The sequence below is a fragment of the Mycteria americana genome, chromosome 7 (assembly GCF_035582795.1).
Source record: "Mycteria americana isolate JAX WOST 10 ecotype Jacksonville Zoo and Gardens chromosome 7, USCA_MyAme_1.0, whole genome shotgun sequence".
Lineage (NCBI taxonomy): Eukaryota > Metazoa > Chordata > Aves > Ciconiiformes > Ciconiidae > Mycteria > Mycteria americana.
This window is the reverse complement of record NC_134371.1, coordinates 56,434,151-56,458,695: the sequence shown is the minus strand read 5'-3', so window position 1 is coordinate 56,458,695 and position 24,545 is coordinate 56,434,151. Positions and strand designations below refer to the sequence as shown.

At 39.0% G+C, this 24,545-nt stretch overlaps 2 protein-coding genes across 15 annotated transcripts in view; one reads left to right on the top strand and one right to left on the bottom strand.

The window, feature by feature from the left end:
- The first annotated feature begins 358 nt into the window (after positions 1-358).
- Positions 359-24,382, top strand: NEXN (nexilin F-actin binding protein). Of its 11 annotated transcripts, none has more exons than XM_075508523.1 (14): positions 885-1,021; positions 8,412-8,493; positions 9,670-9,861; positions 10,004-10,085; positions 10,172-10,320; positions 11,689-11,730; positions 12,861-13,055; positions 13,134-13,307; positions 15,648-15,833; positions 19,969-20,166; positions 21,427-21,648; positions 22,776-22,961; positions 23,424-23,784; positions 23,890-24,382. In XM_075508523.1, exons 2-14 carry the CDS (start codon positions 8,467-8,469, stop codon positions 23,901-23,903), a joined length of 2,028 nt encoding a protein of 675 aa, XP_075364638.1. In that variant the 5' UTR covers positions 885-1,021; positions 8,412-8,466; the 3' UTR covers positions 23,904-24,382. The 11 variants fall into 11 exon arrangements, with proteins under 11 accessions (XP_075364643.1, XP_075364638.1, XP_075364637.1 ...); XM_075508522.1 differs by having other exon boundaries at positions 19,966-20,166; XM_075508528.1 differs by lacking the exons at positions 885-1,021; positions 9,670-9,861 and adding an exon at positions 359-375 and having other exon boundaries at positions 19,966-20,166.
- Positions 15,079-24,545, bottom strand: part of FUBP1 (far upstream element binding protein 1) — a 36,923-nt gene continuing 27,456 nt past the window's right edge. For all 4 annotated transcript variants that reach the window (XM_075508519.1, XM_075508515.1, XM_075508521.1 and 1 more), the window contains one exon: positions 15,079-15,111. In XM_075508519.1, the coding sequence (XP_075364634.1) occupies positions 15,094-15,111 (18 nt within the window). In that variant the 3' untranslated portion in view covers positions 15,079-15,093. The remainder of the gene's footprint in view (positions 15,112-24,545) is intronic.

Sequence of the window (24,545 nt, the reverse complement as noted above, 5' to 3'; positions counted from 1 at the left end):
CGTGTAGGAAACAAGTCATCTTTAGGCAGGAAAAGGAATGTATTCAGATGTAGTAAAATCATGTTTCTGCCTCTGCTTTGTAAAGTTTCCGGAGAAAGGCGCTGCTTTAAACCCAGCGTGCTCTCCCTCTCACAGGTCTGGCACTAGCTAGATTCCCCTCCGCTCCATCAGCTAACTGTCACATTACTATTATTAGTTGATTGCTCTCTCCCTGTGCCATAAAACGACCTAGGACCTGACCACCGAAGGTATAAAGCCTCCCCCCGCAGGGCACGAACCAGCGGCGGAGAGCGCTCTCTGCGTGCCCCGCGCTCCGCGCCAGCTCTGATTTGGGCCGGGAGGTGAGAGCGGCGGTGTGCCGAGGCTGCGGTGGCTGTAAGTACGTGCTGGCAATTAGCCGCTGGGCTGACGGAACCCTGCCGCTACCTGAGGCGGCGAGCTCTGGGGACGGGGCCGTGAAAAAGCCAGGGTGCCGCCGCCTCAGCCGCGGGCAGGGCAATAGCGAGCGGGCGGGCGGCGGAGGCTGCGGGTCCCCTCCGCCGGCACCGCCCGCGGAGCCCTCTCCCGCCGCTCGCCCGCTGCCCTGCGGTAGGGACGGCGCGGCCAGGAACGCGCTAGCCGAGAGGCGGCCTCCCTCCCCGGTTATTTATAGCTCCGTGGTACTTCCAGCCCAAAATAAGCCTGTTGGCCCGGGCGGCTGTCCGCGGCGGGGGGGGGGCGGCCCGGCGGCGCGGCCGGGCTGCGCCCCCCGCCGCGGCGAGGGGCCGGGCATGGCGTGCCGAGCAGCGCCGCAGGGCCGGGGCCGGGGCCGAGGCGGGCCGGGCCGGGCCGGGCCAGCTGCCGCGGCGCGGGGCTCGCCTGGAATGCGGGCGCCGGCCGCGCGTCGCGACTTTTATGGAAACTTGCAGCGCCGGAGCGGCGGCCGCAGCCAAGGGGCGCTCGGCAGCCAAGGGGCGCTCGGCAGCCGCCAGCCCGCCCGCCCGGAGCACGCCGAGCCGCAGCGGCGGGGCAGCGCTCACAGGTAAGAGCGGCTCCGCCGGCCGCGGGTGGGGGAGAGGGCTCGGGCGGGCTCCCCCGCCCCGCGACGCTCCCTGCCGCGCACAGCCCGGCCCGCCCCGCGCTCGCCCCGCTCCGCTGCCCCGCTCCCTCGTCGTGCGGCTGCCCCCGGGCCGGCCGCCCCCCGGCGCCGCTCGGCCGCAGCCCCTCGGGCGCGGCGTCTCCTTCCGCCGCCTCACGGCCCCGCCGGCAGGGAGCCCGCTCCGCCGGTCGCCCCCTCACAGCCCCGGCGGCCGGTTCCCCCGGGGGTGGCCGGGCGGAGCGGCAGCCCGGAGGTCTGTCGGGAGAAGCAGCCCCTTTCGCACCGCGGCGCCGGTGGGGAGGGCGCGGTGGGCGAGGGCCGCCAAGGCCCCCCTCGGTTGGGGTGGCAGCCGGCGGGGCAGCGCCTGGGGTGGCTGGCGGCAGCCTCGCGGGAAGGGCTAGCGGGCTGTGCCGAGCGAGGGCTCCCCGGCGGCGGGGCGGGGACCCCTCACGGCCCGGGGGCCGGGACTCGGCTGGCCGGGGGCACGGCGCTGCGCCCGCCGCGGGCGCGACCCGTCGCGGACTTCGAATGAAATTCCTGCAGGCAGCGCTTGTGTCCGCCGGGGAACCCCGCCGGAGCCGGCGCCTCGGCTGGCCCCGCAAAAGGCGGCCCAGGGCAAGCAGGGAGCCGCAGCGGCAGTCGGGCAGCTTTCGTGCTGGCGTGAGGCGCGATGTGGTCTCCGTTGTGAGGCTGCCTCCGAGTGATGTGTGCTTAAGAAAAGTTATTTGAAAATCCCTTATGTTCATAAGCCGCGTGTCTCTACGTAAAGAGGAGTTCAGTTTTGCTGGTGTGGTCTTCAGCAGCAAGGGCGTACCGATGCATTTATAGGCTCTGCTTCATCCTGAAGTGATGACCGTAAGACAGCGTGGCTTGGAAGAAAATACTGGGCTTCCGTGACAGCTTACAAACTATTTAGTATCACGCTTGTTTGTTTAGGTAAATAAGAGCTTCTGCTAACGCAATAAACATCTGCCAAAAAAGCGTGTTTAATGAAACGTATTAGTATTTTAAAAATTAATCAGCAAGTAGCTGCATGCTAGAAAACATAGTACTCTTAACCTTAGCTCTCAGGTCTTAAGAGACCTTTGATCTTGTAGAAAAATGTGCAATCAAATGAAACTGTAAAATGATAATTAGTCTTACAAGAGGGCCAAGTGTATTAAGGGACATACGGAAGTATGAGAGTATGTCTAGTATACGTAGAAAGCACAGTCTGGTGAAATACAAGAACTGGGTAGATGGCTTAAGACATGCCTAAGAAATACCTTCTCTAACTGCATTTGGAATATTTTAAATGAGTAGTTTCCTCAGTGAAAGAAGTCAGGCAATCTGTCATTCACCACACTTGGATATTCAGCTTTGAAACTCCTTTAGCAAGGAACGGTGCCATGGCCGAGCCCTCTGGAAGCTAGCTGTGGGAAAAGGGAGCTGAGGGTTAACGGCAGTGGAAGAGCAGTTCAGGAAGCAATAGGAGTGACCCTTTGCTGTGCACCGAAGGCAGCCATACCCGCTCAGATGAAGGTATTACACACGATCTGGTTTTTATGGGCATCAGCGCTACCAGCAGAGTAGGGTTGGTCAAGTGGAAGCAGCAGCTTATCTCCAGGAAGCCAGGAGACCGCTCCTTTGCAGCAGAGGCATGGCACGGGCACAGTGACCACCGCTGTGTTCAGTCTGAGTTGACCGTGAGGATTTCAGAGAAGAGGCAGATAGGCTGTGTCCTGTCATCTCAGAAGCAAAGCAGCAAACTGCAGTAGTGCTTCATGTCCAGCATTTCATCCCACGTTTCAGTACCCTGAGCTCTGAAGTCCTGTCAGTGAAGTCAACAAGAGATGAGCTCAAATCACGCTGTTTTGCTTCAGCTGCTGTGACACGGCGGGGGGTGGAGGAACTATGGCATGGGGCAAAATACGCTGATTGGGGACCTCGGTTCTCTTGGGCACCTCAGTTCACAATTTACTGCCACCCATGATTAGGATCAGCAGGTATCTTGGAAGCTGAAATCATGGGCCAGGAGATCTCAGCAGGGCTTCCCCCGTAACAGAGCAGTCTTTCAGCCCCCAGTACGTTTGCTCTGGAGCCTATGTACCCCATAATAGTACCTGAAGAGAGTAAGGAATTAACAGACAGACCTTTTCTACAGAGAAGGGTGGTTTTATTTTTTTAACACAGCAGTTGGACTGCATGGCACTGTCACATTAAGAGTATTTATAGTTATATAAACAGACATAGACAAAATCCTTTATAATAAATACATTTTTATAAATAACAACATATCTGCAAGGACTATTCTACTATAATATGAGACTCAATAAACGTTGAAGTGCAATAAATTCAAAGACTGAGGAAAAGATAGTGTATGAAATTGAATTATCTGGGTCAATTGTCAGTAAGCATTCTAGTCTTTAATTATAAAGACTTAATGAAGGAAATACAAGCGAGTGGAAGTCGTTTTGTATTTTACAAAATGTGAAGTTTAGACAGCTGGTGTTAATTGTCATAACTCATTGGCTTCAGTGGAGCTGACAGTTTATGCCAGTTCAGGATCTTCCCCTATGCACGATAATTTTAGTATCTACTTTAGTATCTGTAATTTAGTACAACAACTGGTAGTGTCATTCCAGACGAGTTACAGTAAGGACGTAAATGCTGAACATCGCTCTATTTCCCCTCCTTTTTCCAGTTCTATTTAATATTTCGTTAAATATTTTAACATTGTGGACTGTGTTTTCCTCTCCTAAGTACTTTGGCTGCAAGTAGTGAATTTCCAACTCTCACAATATGGTTTTCTTCTATAATGGAGTTTTCCCTGCAAGTAGATCACAAAGAGGAGACAGATGGTAAACGTAACTGAGACTGTGCCGTGAAGTGCTTATTTATAACTCCCAGTAGCCATAGGACAGCAGGGGGGCCTCCCAAAAGGAGAAATCACAGAGGAACTAGTCTTTTTTTAAAGTCCTGGCTTCGTACTCCTACTGTAAAGAGTAGTATTCCGTCCAGGAAAACGTTGGTATTTTTCTGCATCTTGTGTGAGGATGTTAATCACTCCACTGAAAATCAAGAACTTCTACGTTTTCTAATGAAGGGGAATTTTATTATTTATGGGAGGTTTTTTTATTTGGTTAAAGCCGCACAACATTTTTTGATCAATTTGAGGACTCTGACCTCCTTTCAGAAATGGAAATTAATTACATTTAAGGAGATGGATTTTGGGACTTGTGAGCCATCAAACCTTCTGCGTCCCCTTAATGGTTTTCTTGTTCACTTCGATCATTTTGCCTAAAGAAGTAAGGTGTTAGGGACTCTGCGTGAAACGTTGAAGAAGTGCTACAATCATAACAAATCAAGACACATCGGAGGTGATAGCTTACCCATTTACAGCCAACAAATAAGATGCTTGAAAACAGTCGATTTTTTTTTTTACAGAGTATTTCTAACCTATTGCCTAGTTTCCTATGCATTAGTCGATTTGTATTCAATTTTCACTTCTTGGAGATCACTCTCTGCATTACAGCCAGTCAAGCCATTCTAGTAATGGCATTTCCTCTTCCATTCAGGTCCAGAGGTAGGACCATTGATCAAAGGATGGAGGTTGAATTTCTCATCTAGGAAAAATCTCAATGTAGACCTCCTTTGAAAGTGAAACTGCAGTCTAGTACTTTCAGTATAAACATTATAACACCAGGCTAACCTTTCCTGAGATATCTTGTTTAATCATAGGAAAGGTAAAATGTGGAGAAAAAAAATTAATTAGACTAGAGTCAGGTGAATGCTAGAGTGATGAGACTGGAGAGGTAAAGAAAAGCCTAGTAACCACCTCAATTCATTTTTTGATCATGGTTATGTTTGACATTATAATCTGGGATTCTTCTGAGTGGGAAGCTTCAATGAGAACCTCTTACAGCTTTTCCTGAGATATGTTGATCTCAGGAAATAAAAGAAAAGATGAGACTGAATCTTAAGATTGGACAGCTTCATAATAGGAGGACAAAGCTCTTCTGAAATAAGTACATATACAAGTAGACTCTCGCCTCAAAGAATAAGCATTACTTGTATTAGATGAACTCTGTGGGAAAATTCTTATTACAAAACAAAGATATATATACAGCTTCAATATATAACTAGTTCCTCTCAAAAGGGAATTGGTAGGAAGGTATCTTATTTAAAAGTAGCTATTGCTAGAAAATAAAACATGTCAAAGTTTCTTGGGTTGGACAGTTTATTACCACCTACTTTGTGCAAAGCTATCGGCAGATGGGGAAGGCACTGTTCTTCCACAATTTGTAGGTGTCAGGACTTTTTGACTTGCCCACTTCGTTTTTCTCAACAATACATTGACCGTGTGGATCCTCTCCTAATGGTAAGGCAGATACAAAGGAGCTTCAATCCACTGTTGTTGTTCCTGAAGCAGTGGTCACTGCCTCACGGACCCAAGCCAAAACTCAAGGAGTGCTTATTTTTTTCCTGAAGGTACTAGATTGTCTTTCTTGGAAATTACTCATCTGCCTTGAGGGGTGCCTGTGGCAGGGTCCTGCTGCTGTTCCTGCTCAAGGTTTAGCTACCACGGAGAGAGATGAAAGTGCAAACATGGGTGGTATCATGTTTAGTAATGCCCTACTGCTTTATATCCATATCTTTTAGCATCAAAGGTGGAGGTAGGATGACTTGCAGATGCAAAATGTCTTAGAGCCAGCTGGCTAACCTTCAGGCATATTAAGAGTTAGTGATGCCAAGGAACTGGAAAGTAGCCTAAAGTAATAGCAGATATGGCAGTAATCCAAATGGCAGAACCGTATCTGCCATCTTGAGGGCCCACAACCTGTTGGACCGGCACATTTTTGGAAGTTCAGACAGCAGGAATTTGCAAAGAAAATTTTTTCAAACATTTGCACTGTCAAAGAAAATTTCAGATTTGTTATTTGGGGGAAGGTCTCACTGCTGTCAGCAATCTTAGTGACACTGTCAAGGGGTTCAGGTAATTAGAGCTATCAGAAAGGCTCAAGACAAACTTGATCCAAAAGCTCAAAAGCTAAATTGTGGTCTCAGACATGTAAACATAATCTTCTTCCTACAATTAATTGCATATAATAAGCAAATCAGACTTTGGGATAGTCAGTTTTCAAATGACTTCAAGAGGAAGCCATATAGATAGGGTATGTTACTGTAGTGAAGGTTAGCAGCAACCTTCACTTAAGGTGTTTAGGTGAAATGGAATTCTTTCTGAAAGATTATCTTTGGGACTGACTTTTCTGCTCCAGCCCTGTGTGAAGGCTAGGAGGTCTCTATGTCCCAGGCTACTTCAGTGCAGGAAGTGTACCGATGGATGATGTTCCTTTGTTTTCTGATGGGCTCATGCAGTGAGCCTTTTATTCAGCTTCTGTATTTTAAGTACAAGGCTATCAGCCACAAGTAGGGAAGAAGAAATTGAAAAAGCAGAGAAGCAAAAGAAGAGAACAGAGAAGAACTTCTCTAAGACCTGCTTAGAAAAATTAGGAAGTCAAAGGATTTTAACTAGTTCTAAGGTTATAGTGGTCACAATGGAGATTTTACTTACATGCGTGAAGTAAGCTAAAGCTTACAGAGAGGTGCAAACCCAACTGCACAATATACAAATGCCTATTAAAGTGTATGGGGACCTTGAGACCACATGTATGCTAGTGAAGTTATCATCTGCCTTACTAGACACAACAGAATTTTAACATGCTATTGCTGATCTGAAACAGTCTAAATAGGAACTAACATTAAGTACTTTTATGTTCATGTGTTCACAAGTGACAAACTGAAATGCCTTGGATTCCTATCAGTCTACAAATGTATTTGCCAACTCCGATTTGGGAGGAAATTACTTTCCATACTCATTTGTTGAAAAGGAACACCCAAGGGTTCTCCAGAACACCTCTGTTGAAGCTGAATTTGAAGAATTTGGAATTTGTAAATCAGGGCAGGGATTGGTAGCTAAATGCTCGTTTCATATGTTGTGACTGCATTCATTTGGAAAAGCATCCCAAGATACCTGAGAATCTCATCCGATCTGTATAGCTACAGCAGCGCCAATGAGCATTGATGACGTTGGTGTATTTTTGAAGAGCTTGTATGACAACAACTCTTAATGTTCATTATTTTTAACACCACATAAAAATTCCTATGTTTATAATCTGTTTGTAGTTAAGAATTAGAGAACTTAAAGGCTAAGAACTATTAAGAACTTAACTTTCCATATCATGAAATGCCCTGACTTCAGTTCCTCTAAACCACAAGTGAGAAGTTCCTTCCAGTAGTAAGCTACTTTTCTAGCCTTTTTACTTTGAGCCTGTTCGTTTGCACCATGTTTGTCACACTGAATTTTTAGGCTTACCTGGGACTCAGGGCATCGGTACAGTACAGACAGCAATGGCACTGGAGTCATGTCACGATTTCCTTCCTCCCACAAGCTCTGATAGACCTGATGATTCAAAAAACAAGGGGGAAAAAAAAAGGCTTGCCCTGAACTTGAAGTGGCTTTCTGTTAGGTTCCTAATAAGTACAGCGTAATTTAAAATTTGTAACACTTTTTTTCCTAAAAAATGCAGTGCTATTTCCAGCCCACAATTAAATAATATAAATACTTTCTCTAAGGTATGTATGCGGCTTACCTAACTCATTTCATAGTTTTTAGCACTAGTTTTCCCTAGAATAGCCCCAGGAGAAAGGAAAGCATTATTTTGTATTCCCATATTGGGTGAAGAGCTGAGAGAGCTGCCCGCCTGGCTGAGACTCAAGCAAGAGCATTCACCCAGGCAGGAGATCCAGCTGCATCTCTGAAATGCAGGTAGGTCCCCCCAGCCACCGGGCCATCTTTTCTCCTGTCAGCCATATAAAGGCGAAGCAGAGTCTCCGGGAGGCTGTGGGGCTTTGGCCTGAGCACTCTGCAAACTTCATGCAACCTGAGCTCACTGGCTCATACATCAGACTGAAGCGGAGCAGCGGAGGTGCAGAGCGCATTCCTTTCTGCTAGCATGAGTATTGAGAAAAACAGTTTCGTAACACACCAGCCAGGGCAGCCAGGACTTGGCTCCAAGTTATTTTTCCTTTTTTTTTTTTTTTTTTAAATGGAAATTAAAAACCAATATCAAGGACTATATAGAGGGGTTATGAGCATGAATAGTGAATCATAAGCTTGTTCTTTTAATTACTGTTGCATACTTAGAACCTATTCATGTCTTCAAAAGCCTCAAAGGACCAAATGAAATTGTGATACATCAATTTCAGTCTGTGCGAACTTATTTACAGGAAGATGGTTAAAGCATCATTTAAAAGGAAAAGAAAGGAATATAACTACAACTGTTTCTTTCAGGTAGAAACTGAAAGCAATCTTAAACATACCAGGTGCAGAGCACAATACAGTAGCCATGAATGACATTGCACAGAAAACTGAGGTATGTACCAATTTTAAGGTAATCAAAGTAATGTAGTAATTTACAACTGATGCTTGCAAAAAGAGTAATTACAAACAATTGTAAAAGACAAACAATTATACTGGAAGTCTGCTGGTATTGCTGTTATTTTAAGACAATGGAAGGGCACTTGAAAGTAGCTTAAGGAAACGATCTGATTTGATGGAATCTGTGAAATATGTTCTTACTGTTATTAAAAAAACATGAAGGAGGAAGGCAAAAATATGAAGAAACTTTAAATGTTGGGGAGAAATTCAGGGCAACATTCATATCTAATTCTAAAACGTAAATATTAGGCTACTTTGAATATTTCTTCTTCTACGGAGACTCACTGAACAACAGGAACAAAAGCAGGAACAAAACCTATGGGGTTTGGTGGAAAATATGAAACACGGAATGTTTTCAGCCAGTTTTCTCAGCATTGCTGTATTGAGAGCATTCCTGTAGTCAGGGAGTAAAAAGAGAGAGAACTTCACAGTCGTTCTGAAAAGCAGGAACTTCTCTTACTGTTTGGCCACACACAGACTAAGCATTGGCAAAGAAGTGTCCAGTGGCTGTATCGATATCAGAGTCCTGCAAGTCCAGTGATCTTGACACTTTATAACGTAAAATCACTGGACTTTGAGTTTCTCTAAATATTTGAAAAGTAAGTATATAATGTATTGGAAGTTTTAAATGAACAAATACTACTCTTTCTTTAAGAACCATATATGGCTGTTGAAGTGTTGCAGAAGAAAACATTCATGTTGTATTATATGTCTGTGTCTTTATATCTGCTATAAATGCTAGGGGTGGAGAGGCTCTCTGGTGACTGCTTATGATTCAAAGCAACAATATAAATTTTTAAAGCCATAGTAATTGAAAATGTACATTCACATAGTTCATATACTTAGTGATGTAGCTATTCATTACAATTACTTATAGCCTAAGTTTAATACAATGCTAAATGTTGTTTTGGATATTTTAGTATTTATTACCATTTATGAACAAATACAATGATGCTTAATAGATGATGGCTAGTGGCACAAAGTTCATAATCCCAAATGCACTTCTGTTTTATGTTCTTACATTCTTTCTAATCCAATCTATCAGAATATTTCTGTCTATCTGTTTCAACTTTCTTTTTCTTATCTTCATTTCTTCTATATCTTCACCAAGATTCTGCTTTCTTCATCTAAACCCGTCCAAAAATCCTATGTGCCCAAGCTTCACAAGGGTGATGTAAAGGATAAATTTGAAGCTATGCAGAAAGCAAGGGAAGAAAGAAATCAAAGGAGATCTAGAGATGAAAAGCAAAGAAGAAAAGAACAATATGTTAGAGAGAGAGAATGGAACAGGAGAAAGCAGGAGGTTATTTTCTTTGCAAATATTTTGTGTTATTTTAATATTCAATATTATATGTGAAAATCTTTTCACATTATTTTAAGACAATAATATTGGAACTTTATGTAAGGTATAAAGACCGTTTTACTTTCTGTGTTTCATCAACTAGATGAAAGAACTGCTTGGATCTGATGAAGATGATGATGCAAAATCATCTAAAATAGAAAAAGGTTATGTTCCAAAGCTAATAGGTAAGAGAGACCCAATTTTAAAGGCCACATAATTCACTAGATAAGTATTAGATGCAACTACTGAACTGTGTATTTCATATTCACAGGAACCGTTAAAGGCAAGTTTGCAGAAATGGAGAAGCAAAGGCAAGAAGAAGAAAGAAAAAGAACGGAAGAAGAAAGAAAGCGCAGAATTGAACAAGATATGATTGAGAAAAGAAAAATTCAAAGAGAATTAGCAAAAAAAGCACAGGAGGTATGTTCATCTGATCACAACAGTCAGGATATAATTGTAAACAATCAGCACAAGAAAAAGTTTTCTATTGATCAGAAAGATTTGATCTTAAGATTTCCGATAGCGGTGATTTACGTGGGAGATGCTCAATGGGATGGAATTGGGGAATAACGTTCAGAGAATCTTCATCTTCACTGCTTTATGGTAACAATTTTTTAAGCACTAAACTTGAGTTACAGATGAAACCAGGCAGGCATAACCTGGTAGGAATATGAATCAGGCACAAATTCTGGTGTCATATGCATACAAGAGTTTATAGAATTTACTAAACTAATTTAAAAATGTCTCTTATATTTTACCAACCCTTACTTTAGACAATTTTTGCTTATATTAGTGAATACAGTTCAATGATAGATGAACTAAGGCAAGCAAGAAGAAATAGGAAAATGCCAGCAGCAGGCAAAAATGAAAAGATACTAATGCAGTAAAAATCATAAATCATGAAGACTCAGATCATGTTTTATTCCTTTGCCACTTCGTGAATCTTTATTGCATATATATGTGAACAGACTCCAACTTGTGTTGATGCCCATAAAGCAAATTTTGTCTTTTGTAGAATTTTGCATTGAGGTATCATATTTCATTCCTTTTGTGAGGTTTCTTCAGTGCTGCAAATACTGCAGTGAGAGTGAACATCTAAATGATAGACTAGAACCATAAGCAAATTTTTATTTAACCAAAAGATAGTAGTACTTAATTTAGGTTTGGTTTTGTTGTAAGAAAAGAAAAACAGTGCTATAGGAGAAGTCAGTTTTCAACAAGGACTTGGATAGTATTTTCTATTAAGACTTTTAACATTGTTAAACCTGGACTTTTACCTGGAAATGTATTTAGCGTATATTTAATCTACTCTGAAAGGCAGAAGTATGTACCATGTAGAATTTTAGAAAGTATGTTAGTTTTAGACAGTAACATATAAAGACACCATATGAAGCAAATACAGCAACAGGCTTTTTGCAGGAGTTGAGGGGAAGACAATGTCACTTGCATCAGAAATAATCAATGAGCTTGCTTTAGCTTTTTTTTCTTTTTACACAATTCTGGAATGCTTAAATGAAGAACGGACATCTAAAGCACTCTTCTCAGTTCATCACTGCAGTGTTAAGAATGCTTTAGCATGCTTTCTCTATGATGTTTTATGTCATGTTCCCTCTTCCTGAACAAGCTAACCTATCTGAAGTATTCCAACAAAGGTTCAATCATTACCATCTCTGTCAATTTAAGTACTACACACATATCACTGATACAAAAAGAATTTCCAGTTCTATGTTTGCAAATCTAAGGCAAAGAGCTGAAGTAATGTAATCATATGAAATTCTTATTTAATAGATTGATGACTTTAACAATACGGGAACTGAATCAGCAGCAGAGGTAATCAGATTTTTTTTTAAAGAAATGTTCACCTACATTTTTATTCACTTTGTTTTATTATTGTAATTTGGTCTGGGAAAACCTAGAAAAGGGCACACAAATACCTAATTAAAATTCCACCAAGAAGCTAACAAATTTTTAAAGTGTACGGAACTGTATGTCTATACTTGAAGTGAATTTATTTAAGTTTGCAATAGAGTCTGCACTATTAATACGTTGTGTTTAGTTAAAAACATCTAAAATGTAAACATTCAAAGCCACCAGAGTGATTTGAGGTATACTGGCAATGATACTCTAAGTCTGCTTGCTTTGGAAAGTATCATATTAAAAGCTCTTTGCTTTAAACTTGAAATTAAAAGGGGATTCTGTCAATATACAAATGTTTGAACACCTTACTCTTACTCTTTTTTTTTTTTTTAATTGACTAATTTACCATACGAGTTTGGATTTTAAGTCTTGCAAATAAATGTTTAATTTCAAAAAGCTAGGTCCAAAGGTCCTATTGTCTTTCACTAACACAAGAAAATCACATTCCTACTACAGTTTTGGAAAGACAGACAAACAAAACACCCCCTTTAGTTTTGAGTTATTTGGCAGTATTCCTGTTAATCATGGTATTTTGGGAAAAAACCTGGGTAAAATGTATTTTGGCAAGTAAGTTGTGAAAATAGTTTCGAAGCAGCAACATCCTTCAAAAAATTACTCTGCCTGACAAATTACATATTGCTTTCTAGAACTACTAGCTTATTCCAACCGCAGTATATCCTTTACTTAGTAAACATAAGACTGGAACTAGAGTTTGGCTGCGATTGCTATGTATTCACAATTTCACCTGTTCTTCTCCAAACCATGAATATTTATAACTAACAGTTAATGAAAATATGTAAAGAAATTAAGGAGTTTGCCAGCAGTTATGTTTAAAATACAATTCAACCTTGATGCTCTTCAGATATTACAAGAAAACTAGTGACTGCCTCAGGCAGATGCATTTATTCTTGTTGTTAGTACTCAATACAAGTAATTCTTTTGGAAGCTTTGGTGCACAAAGGTAAAACCAGCAGTTTCATTAAGAAATGAGTCCATCTAGAAGTCAAGCTTTATGAAAATATAATAAATATCTTTTTGGACAGGAAGGGGATGATTCACTGCTAGTTACAGTAGTGCCTGTAAAACCCAGCAAAACACCTGGGAAGATGAAAATGAATTTTGAGAACACAGGAAAGGAGAGAGCAGAACAGAGAGAGAGACAGGATGACGAAATGAAGCTAAAATATGAAGAACAAAACCAATTCCTTAAGGAAGCCAAGTGCCTTTCATTTGTCATGGTAAACCACTCATCTAAAAATACCTAAGAAATAAATAACTATTATTTCAGATATAACTATTTCATTTCTCTTACACAGGGTGGAAATGAAGACAAGGAAACACAAGAGCCTCTGTCTCCTGGTAAGCTGAAAGTAACATTTGAAGAACTTGAAAGACAAAGACAGGAAAATCAAAGGCGGCAAGCAGAGGAAGAAGCAAGACAGCGCTTAGAAGAGGAAAAACGTGCCTTTGAAGAAGCTAGACAGCAAATGGTAAATACACATTTTGTTCATGTTGTTACAGAATTTTCACATACTATATGCTTTTACATTCTTTCCTGTATCTGATTCTTCTTTTTTCTTATTCCTTAACTATATTTCAAGGTGTTAAGAGTTTGAAAACTGTGTCACCATTAATTTCTGAAAGATGTATTTTTGACCTTAGTTCTAACTCAGTACCCCACACTGGCATAATGCTTTAGATATTCTTTTAGTAAAAGCAGGAAATTTATGTATTTTAAATTTGCCAGCAATCTTAGCAGGTTTTATATCTACACTTTGTAGTACCTTAAACTGTAAGACCTCAAGAAGATAATTAGTTGTCTGTTTTGTTCTTAAATAGTGCTTCAGATGTTTCAGTACCAGTTTTTGATGAAAACATTCTGTAGTAACAGAATGCTATTTATTTATAAATACGATAGATAAATACATGAATTACAACTTTCCTCTTATGAAGAAAGGGAAAAAAGACAGGTCAGCTCTCTTGTATGTATTGACATAAAGAACAATGGACTAGAAATTACGAGATTAAGCCCCAAATTGTCAGAAATGTAGCTCACAATTCCTGTTTTATATTACTTGCAAAACTGCCTCCATATGTGTTCTTTATCATAAGCGAGACTTATTCTAGATCAACTATAAACAGACCTCACTATAGTTTGTTCTCTGATCATACTAAAGGCATCATACACTTAGGATTAACATAAGGATATACCAGACAGTTTAGTTCTATATTTCCTCACTTTACTATACTCAATTTCCAAAAGCCTTTTTTAAGTTCGGTGTTTAAATATCTTTCCCCTGTACAATTATGATCATGACTTTGTTAATTCACATACAAAGAAGATTAATGAGAAATGAGATTTTGATCTTCCATGAAATCTTTTGAAAACATTATTTCTAGGAATTTGCTAACTTTAACTTAAAAAGAGTATAATTATGAATGGACATTCTTGGACAAACAGCTCAAGATCACTATGCTGACTATATTTCAACAACATTCAAGAAATTTATATTCTCCAAATAATAATAAAAAAAGCCACCACAGAACCTCCAGAAAGCTGAAACACTGAAATTCCCAACTGGTCCAAACTGGGGGGGTTCTAGGTTTAGGCAGATACCCAAATTGTAGTTTACTCCTCCACCTCCACGAAATCACTTAACCTTTCCTTGACATTATGTCAATAATGCACTTTTTTCTTCTTATTTGGTGGTGGGCAGGGGATACCAGTGAAGGACAAGAGGGAAGAAAATGAAGGAGAGAGAATTTCGTGAAGTCACTAGCCATTCTAACTGAAGATTTGTTTCCATCTCCCACCCTTACGTATATGCATTTACTAACCAAGTAATATAAAGTAATTTACAAATTCTCTATTTCAAAAGAAATTTTCTAACATGCAGTTTTATCTGATATCAGTGGATGTCAAAATTTGAAGTCAAAAGTTTTCTTAAAGGAAGAGTTCAGCAATTGATTTCCTTCAATTCTTTCTTTTTTCCCTATGAATTCTAAAGAAAAGATTTCTGTAATTCCCTTAACTGGCTACCCCACATACCAGTCCCGGGGCTGCTTGCAGTGTACAAAAATCTGGAACATCAATACTCTGACAGTTCCCAGTCAATTTCCTCCATTAACAAATAAAGTACTCTGAGATATCTTCTGAAGATGGTTCGGTCTTTTGTTATTGATTGCAGTTTGTAAACCACAGGCTTCTCTTAGCAGATAAGTGTTCACTGGAGACAAGCAATAGTGAAGAGATCACAGTATCTCAATTCCCTTTCTTCAGTGATGATTATATGTCTAAAAAGAAAAGAAAAAAAATCTCAGTCTGGAGTAATAGCAAAATGTTAATTGATTTAGTTTTGCCAGAAAACTCTACAGCATTTTTTTACTGGTAAGTGCATTGGTGAAAACAATTTATATGCAAACAAAAAGACTTGATGGTATAAAGGTCTATGAAAGTGATGTAAAGAAAGTGAAAAGGGAGTGATTTACAGTAAAGGATCCAACCCTGAGACCATAAAATACATACTTAATTGTTCAGCCTTTTCCTGATAACACATTGTTCTTTGAATTACACACTTGACAGATTTCTAAAAATTATAGAAGCTACATATAGGATACTGAAATATGTTTCTTTTCTCCCTCCCCTGGCTAAAACCAAGACTAAAATGTTTCTTACAGGAACCAAACTCTTGATACATTTTTTTCCCCCAGGAGAAAAAAAACATTTATAAAAGATCAGAAAAGAATTAATGGAGTATTTATTTACTATAAATAGTATTTTTCTGTTTAGATAAGTCCTTTCTGTTTTTTCCTCTCCCTCTTCTCTGAAGATAAATGAAGGTGGCGATGAAGAATCTGAAAATTCTGTTAAAGAATTCCGTCCCGGTAAACTCAGACTCAGTTTTGAGGAGATAGAAAGACAGAGGAGAGAAGAGGAAAAGAGGAAAGCAGAAGAAGATGCAAGACGACGCATAGAAGAGGAGAAGAGAGCATTTGCTGAAGCAAGGAAGAACATGGTATGGCATATTTGTTTACTATATAGTTAAATTTTTACCTAAGTCTCTTTTACCTAAGCTCTGGGAAAAAGCTTTAAATACAGTTAGGAATGCATGCTTCAGCTCCTTCATTAATTAGTTCACTTCACTACTTATTAGAAGGTAGGGGGGGTTCATTTATCAAAAGTCATCACAGAACAATCCCTCCTCACAGCAAGCCTAGAAAGGATTTCAAATAATTTAGTCAAAACTAGATATTGCATCCAATGGGTATTATTATGCTAGATGCAACAAACTTGGAAAGCAAAATATTTTCACAAGGAGCATTTGTTGTTTTTTTTTTGTGGGGGGGAAGAGCAATTCCTTTTACTTCTCCAAGTTTATCTCCCTACCTTTACAGGGTGTCCACCAGTCACCTCTTACTAGCTAAAGCATAATTAATGGCATATTAGAACACTGCTCACTGCAATGACAAATTTTGATGACAAATTTTATAGTCATCTGTGGCCCCTTAGGAAGGAAAAATTAAGTAGGCTAAACTCACCTAATTGATGTTTTTATTGTATGTCATTGCTTGTTCAGAGAAACAGAAAAAGTAACTTGTGGGATTTACCATTAGAACAATTTGTAATACAGAACTTCCTTGGACAAATACGGATCTCTGTGATATGCAATGACTTCTGAAATTTGACTTAAGACTATATTGAAGACAAATTTTCAGGGATCTAGGATTGACATACTGACACTACCTGAAAGCAGAGAAAGATGCCTGATTTCAGAGGGTGGCAACAATGTCATTTATAAAAAAAAACAACTAGCATGGAGCTTCTCACTGTATTCTCATGCTTATTCCAACAACTGCAAGTTTCAGCAGGCTTTTGGGTATAAGCCAGTTACTTATTGGTGGATATTAGGAAATACAGTATTAAAGTACACAACTACCAACTAAAACTAAGCATTGTTTGTTTCAAAAGGAAGGGCAAGACAAGCCATACAGAACTGCAGAATAACCCGCCCATCTGGCAGTGTCTTCCTACATTCCCCTCTGTGGTTTTATTGGGAAAGACCAACTGCATACCTAATAAAATGTTCTTCATCATTCAAAGCAATGCTTTTGAGACAAATTAAAGCTTTGTATGACTACTAAGATTGCGAGCAGTGCTCCCTCTGCCTGAAAATTGGGCCAAAGACAAGACCTCTACACTGAAAGGACTACCCAGACAAACTACAATGTAAATTTATATTTGGTATTGTACTGGTAAGCAGTTATGGAAAATAGTGTCTGTCCGTACCTCCAAAGAGAGAAAACAGACACTACAGCCAGTAGAAAGAAATTAAGGAAGAAGGGAAAAAAAAAAAAAAAAAAAAAAGAGTGAAAGAGTGCTGCTGGACTTCGGCCATTACAATTTTTATGAAAAGCCAGCAGACAACTAAATCAAAGCAAAGCAAGTACATGCTGTCTTCTGTTTTTTTCTGCCTCAATGTAGCAAGAACCTAAGCTCAAGTGTCCAGGCAAGAAAAATCTCACTGATTACACAGGGTTTAATCCATTAGATGCAGCACAGAGTCTATGATTGCACAGTAACAGCAGACAGTGAAGATGTTCAGTAATTTAAAAAATTAACTGAAAATGTATTTTCAGCACATACATGTTCGAAAATTTTCTCTTGATTAGCATCCTGAATATGAGCATATTTTCTATTACTTGTAACAGAAAATATAAGCCCGTGCTTTCCCTATTTTCCACAGCTACACAATGTAGCAGCAATGCAGATGTGCTTTTAAACATTTTAAGAACATATTAGTCATCTTTCAGAAATAGTAAAACCTTATATTCAGTTTTTATTTAAGCATTTAAGTTGTTATTTTAGAACCTTCTTCATGATTATTCATTTTAATTTAGTTTTGAAAGTATACACACACAGTAGTAATATTGTTGCTGGAAAACACAAACGCCACCTCCTTTTGGAAGGATCTCCCTGTTTCACATTTACTTTTGCTACATGTATACTTCCATGCTTCCCACCATCAACACGATCGCTTTCAGACTGAAGCATTCCTCTTTCATCCGTCAGTCTCTTTCCATTAGAGACTGCATAAAGAACCTGTCTTAGCACAAATAAAAAAACGTTCTACTTCGTATCAGTCACTGTTTGCCCACTGAAAATTGGTTGACTGTGCTGCAAACTATGGTTATTACAGGACTGTTTCTCACTACCATCTGTTCCCACTTTGCAGAAAAAAACCCTTATGGTCTCACTTCACAAAATATGGCTAAAATATTTACTGAACTAACCACAAGGGTTTTGTGCATCACACAATTCAGCTGAATTTTTTCCTGTGCTTTTTAACCAGGAATAAGTTGGCTTACTGTCTTTTCATAACTTACTGATACAAAAATACAGAGCAGACAGCTGCTAGTGTGTTTGCTCATATGCACAGCTTTTAAAGTTTATACATACATGCATTGGTAAACTTTGAATTGATGCTTTTTCTATTCACTTAGTTCTGTATCTTCTTGAAGCAATGAGCGTATGAACTAATGCATCACAAGCAGGAGACTTTCACATTTCTTTGCTAATTTAGCTGTGGTTAGCCTCTGAAAACTATGTGGCTATGCATTGTTTTTATTAAAGGAAATAGTTTACAGCTTTGTTTTTTGACTCCACTTCACCGTAACACAATTTCAACAAATATGCTCATATTATGCAAAACGAATGAAGAATGGAAGGAATGGTGTGGCTGAAGTCCAACTGTAAGCTTACTCAGAGGGAAAATCTGAAGGAAATCTATAGTGAATAGCAGTATTTGAGTGGGATTGGGCCAAAAAACTATTGAAAGAGCTGTGACAATAAAAAGGATACGGGCAAAGCAGGTCAAGACAGCAGTATGAACTACGATGGCACAAACAGCAGTGAAAGGTATAAGTTACAATGGCAGTAAATAGCAATAAAGAGAAAAGGGAGTGCCAAAGATTCTTAAAAAAAAAGTTTATTTTCTGTTTCTTTATAAAGCTACTCTAAACACTTTCTCAAATTATAGTTTTGCTGCTTTAATTCTTTCTAGCATTTGACTGATTACTACTGTTGGGAATGCCTACAATTTAAGGCACACTGGGCTCTTCAATTTTGCCACAAGGCTTTTCAAATGCACTGATTAAATAGTGCCTAAAGCTACATCACCACACAGTTCTAGATCAGTGTCTGACCTCATCTCACACATTTATCTACAGAATGTTCCTGTTGAGAAAATCTGTTAATAAGTTCACATAGTTACAGGCATAAACATACATTTATGTAGGTTTTATCAAGAAGTTATTTTAAAATCTTCCTGCGTAACTCATGTCATGCTACCTGGCCATTTTTGTAGCATACAGCTTCATATTTTAGTAATACTTTGCTTCAACAAATTCAGTCTGATAAAATATTTGTTCTTACACTCCCTAAAGTAATGCAAATCGCCTTTCCTAGGCCCTACCATTTTCTTATGAATTAGTCTACAAAATAAGCAAACTGCTCATGAATGACCATCAAAGCCCAACCCTACTCTGAAGCCTGAGAAAAGGACAGGGAAAGGAGGAAACCCTTGCTTTTGGGTTGTACAAAGCAATGAACTGGCAACATAACTTAGTATAATCCATTTGTGCACAAGAAGAGTTTCTTGTAGAAAATTCTGTTCAGTTATCCTTACTAGGAATACTGATATTGCTTAAGAGCAGGAATATGATTCAGTTCCCTTAGAAAAAAGATTACAGATGTATGTACTTCAGTGTTAAGAGCAATGACATTTAAACACAAGCACTTTGTCTAATGATAGTCTGTGAAGTAAACAGGAATGAAGTCCCAAAGCTGCATTTAGAGGACATCCTCTCCATCATCTTGCAAAAAAGACCGCATTTTAATAAACACCTAAATCTTCATTATAAAAGTTTAGCATTGTAATAATAAAGGGCTAAAGTCAAATACAAAAGCCCCCAAACACACTCCCTCCCAAAACATTGAAGGAATACCTACATTGTCATATTGCATCTTGCTGTACTGTGGCAGATGCGGCAAAATACTTGGATATCTTTATGTACCAGGAGTGTCTGAACAATGCTGTGATTTCATCACAGGTACCTTCAGGATATATCATTAATGCTCTAAATTTCCAGCAGGTGCTGGATGATGAATCACCAGAAATGTTTAAAACAGTTTCTCAAGAATCTCTCATTCCTGGTAAACTGGAAATTAATTTTGAGGAGTTGCTGAGACAAAAAATGGAAGAAGAAAAGAGACGCACAGAAGAAGAGCGTAGGCAAAAGTTGGAAATGGAAAAGCAAGAATTTCAACAGTTGAGACAAGAAATGGGAGAGGTCTGTATATCAAAGGATATGTTAAGCATGCTCGGAATAAAAATATAATAGATCATTTCAGTTAATTACTAAAAATCTGTAACATTGTATATAATAAGATACATATTTTTTATCACTAATCTATGGGAACATGCTTTTATCCCTTGCCACCCTTAAAGTAAAAACACAATTTTAAATTTGTAATTTTATTTTACAGTCACTTCTGAAAATTCCACAGTATTACTAAAACAATTATGTAATATTTACAATATTGGGAGAACAGAAACATCTAGTTCCCAAATGAATATACAAAAAACACAAGTAGGAAAGAGCAAAATTCTTGCTTTTCCTCAAAGGAATGCTGTGTTAACTAATTAGGAAAGAATTACAGCGGCCTCAACTTATTTCTAATCAGTGTATCAAGGGCTGAAGACCGTCACAGTTGATTTTAAAAATCACACACAAAATTTGCTTTGCATACCAAATGTCTAAAACATCACGTACATGAACTTTACGCTTCAATTTGATTTGGTTGTGGGTGGCAATTCTTTATTATTACGTTTTGAATGTTAGAGGACTACATGTATCTATTTATTTTTGTTAAATAAAGCTAGAGTGAGTAATAAAGGCTCTAGCTTGTGAACTTTTCAAGTAGATTTTGTATTACATCCTGGGGAAGAAAGGAGAGACAGGGACATCCAACTAAAATGCACATACATCTCTACTGCCAGTCAGAGGTCATAAAAGGAGGGAGTAAAATATCAACAATTACAGCTTCAGATGTAGTTTCACTACAGGATCCAGAACTGCTGTTTCTTTTCCAGCCATGACATCCTGAAATCTCCTTTGCTTTTTACTGAATTAAAAAAAAAAGTAATGATTTTCTGTTTAACAAAGTAGGTGTATTTCAGAAAATTATTTCGTATCAATTGCAAGTCAGAGAAGTAAATTACAGATCCGGGATAACTAAGTTTTTTGTATTGCTAGGTGACTGGTTTTCTGAGTCTGTGAAGGGTGGTTTGTGACAACAATCCTTCAACAAAGGCTACGTTCAAGCAAGATATTTTAAAATCTGTATCTGGTTTAGATGTGATACAAATGCAGTCATCCTGAGAATAGTGAAGAAAAAAAAGAAATTAGGGGCAAAAAGTCTCTGTGCTGATTTCAAATAACTAAGAGAACTGTTCAAGTGTATTAAGTTACACCTATCTGTGGGGAGAACAGGTAGTAAAAATTAACTAGGGCATTTTCCATCTTACACATTCTATAATTTCTGAACAGCTGGAAGAAGAGTCCGAAACTTTTGAGCTAAGCAAAGAATATGAAGAATTAATAAAGCTAAAAAGAAGCGGTTCTATTCAGGCAAAGAACTTAAAAAGCAAGTTTGAAAAAATAGGACAATTGTCTCAAGAAGAAATACAGAAGAAGATTGAAGAAGAGCGAGCAAAGAGAAGAGCAATGGATGAAGAAATAAGAGAACGGGAAGCTGAAAAATTTCAAGAGGTAGGTTGCATTCTGTATGTGTTAATGATATACTTAACTAGCACACTAATGATCCAGCAGTGGACAATGCTGCTGCTTTCAAAGTTTACTGTATTTCCAAAATTATTTTCTGCCTTCTTTCCTGTTCCCTCCTTTGGATGCATGAGGAAGTCTCACCTCAGCATCCCTAAAGGAAACAGCACCAGTTTATTATCAGTCATCTGGCCAAGCAGAGATCTGTTTTTCTGCTCAAAGTCCTCAATTCAGCATCTTAACGACCTGAAACCTGCCAGCCTGAGGCTTTGAAATTCATATTTGAGAATTAATCTATTAATCATCACATGAATTGCTTCTCCTTCTGAACTGTAATTCATTCTCCACTGTATGAATTAAAAAAAAAAACCACCAAAACCAAACAATACTATTTGAAGATCAAGTCTTTTTATCACCTTTACTCATTTCTCAGGGTAGAGCAGAGAAGGATGCCTACTTATCTGTGCTTCAGACTGGAACCTCTCACATTTGTTCAGAGAGGAAAAACAAGAAATGAAGCTATCAGTCTAACCAATAAATCAACACTATGCTCTGTGACCCAAAACACCAATGTGAGCTTTCATGACATAATCATATGACAGTGCAGGAACCTTAACAGTAGTAAGCCTGATCTGAATCTCATTCTGAAGTTCCTATCCACAGTAGTCAGTCACTTCAGTATCAGCTCAAAGCCTATCTTTTATTTTTGAGCTTTTAATTTAATGACTGACACTGTAATTATGTTTCTATAAGGTCAACCTGTGTTAGGTGTTGAAGCTACCATAACATCATGGCATGAAAGTCAAGTCACTAAGGATTTACCATTGCCACAAGACGGCATTCAACTTCTATATGAAAATAAATCTTTAGGAGTATTTTTCTACCTAACATTTTTGAAATAACTTTTGCAAGTATTTTGCCCTATCCCTGGGATAAACAATTACAGGACTTGATCTTAAACCCAACATTAACCAAGCCTCTGACAAAAACAGCACTCTGGTGGCTTTGCTCAGTTAAGAGCAACTACTGCTCTACAAAACTAGTTTTATTATTATACACATTTAAAAGGTAATAAATGAGTTAAGTCCTATGTTTTAATTTTTTTTTCCCCCAAGGATGATGAGGTAGATGTGAGACCAGCCAAGAAATCTGAGGCTCCATTTACTCATAAAGTAAACATGAAAGCCCGTTTTGAGCAAATGGCAAGAGCCAGGGAAGAAGAGGAGCAGAGAAGAATTGAAGAACAGAAATTACTACGCATGCAGTTTGAACAAAAAGAAATTGATGCGGCGTTACAGAAGGTATAAATTACAAAGTACCTTTTCGTCAGCCCTAAGTGTCATTTAACTTAGCTTCTGATTACCACTGATGGCAACACTGCCAGAGGTATGAAAGGAACTTTATACTTGTTTTAACAGCTGCCGTGAATTGCTGCAATAATGTAAAATAGCTTTTGGTGTTTTCACATGTTCTTGAAGAGTACAAGAGAGATACTGCAAAGAAAGTTCATCATATCCTTTGAATAGTCTGAAAATGGAAGCTACATTCATGCCTATATTTTACCCCAAGATTCCAGCCTCATTAAAATCCATTTTACTGCCTGTTCCATACCCAGATTCAGTGCATTATGTTATCTAGTGGGATGGGTGTGGCATTTCCCCTTCTGAGAAACATGGTAACTTTTCTGTAATCAAATACATACCACTAGCAGTCATACTGCTATTGCCACTTTAAGTGTTCTAAATCAACTTATTTTAAAACAGAAAAGGGAAGAGGAAGAAGAAGAAGAGGGAAGCATTATTAATGGTTCTACTTGTGAAGATGAAGAGGATCAAGCTCGATCTGGAGCTCCCTGGTTCAAGAAGTCACTGAAAAACACATCAGTTGTTGATGGCGAGCCAGTGAGATTTACAGTTAAAATTACTGGAGAACCAAAACCGGAAGTTACATGGTGGTTTGAGGGGGAAATGTTGCAGGACTCTGAGGACTATCAATATATTGAAAGAGGAGAAACCTATTGCCTTTACTTGCCAGAAACCTTCCCAGAAGATGAAGGGGAATATATGTGTAAAGCAGTCAACAACAGAGGCACATCTGCTAGCACCTGTATTCTCACCATTGAAAGTAAGAGTTAGCATTTTAATTTGCTTAATTCTCAAATATTCTTCTTGCATCTTTCCTATTACGAAAATCTAATTATCTGTTTCTCTTAACCCTTTTATTTTCTAGCTGATGACTACTAATGCTCTACTTTAGCTGGAATCTTTCTTCCCCTCAAAACTTTCTTATTGCATCATCTCTTTCTCTGATGGGGCCAACTAAAGAAAGCAAGGATATGCATTTATTTGCCATTCCTGCATCAGATAAGAATAACCTTCAGATTGTGAGAGTGTCCAGGTTCCTTGCTCAATACAAAAATCAGTATTAAAGGCTAAAAAGAATGAATCAATGTATGAAAGATCAACTAAAGGAAAAAGCTGAATTATAATAGTGCTCCCACATTTGAAGACCAACTGTTGTGTAATAGTATAAAGCTAAATACACAATCTGGAAACTTGTGTAGTAGTGTAAATCTATTGGTATATTTTGCATGAACACTGAATATTTAAGCTGTTTTACTTTATCCCAGAGGCATTGAACTGGCAAAAGGAAATACTTATTGATGATTTTCAAAAACCCCAGTGTACTATTTTTAAAGAATAAAAGATTACATAACTGCTCACTTTTCCTGTTTTGTTTCAAAGAGCATTAGTTCTTTTGTTTTAAAATGGGCTTGCATTTAAACTGTTATGCTCTTATCAACCTATGCAGTTGATAATCCAAAAGTAAAAACAATCTCAGTAAGGCTTGTAGTAGTCTTTATAGTACCAACATTTGCTTGTAAA

Bases quoted from the DNA above. Each gene is read 5' to 3' on its own strand.
- NEXN (XM_075508522.1), top strand. From the start codon at position 8,467: ATGAATGACATTGCACAGAAAACTGAG. The intron at 8,494-9,669 runs GTATGTACCAAT...ATCTTCACCAAG, and splicing joins ACATTGCACAGAAAACTGAG to ATTCTGCTTTCTTCATCTAA. The intron at 11,731-12,860 runs GTAATCAGATTT...CTTTTTGGACAG, and splicing joins GAACTGAATCAGCAGCAGAG to GAAGGGGATGATTCACTGCT.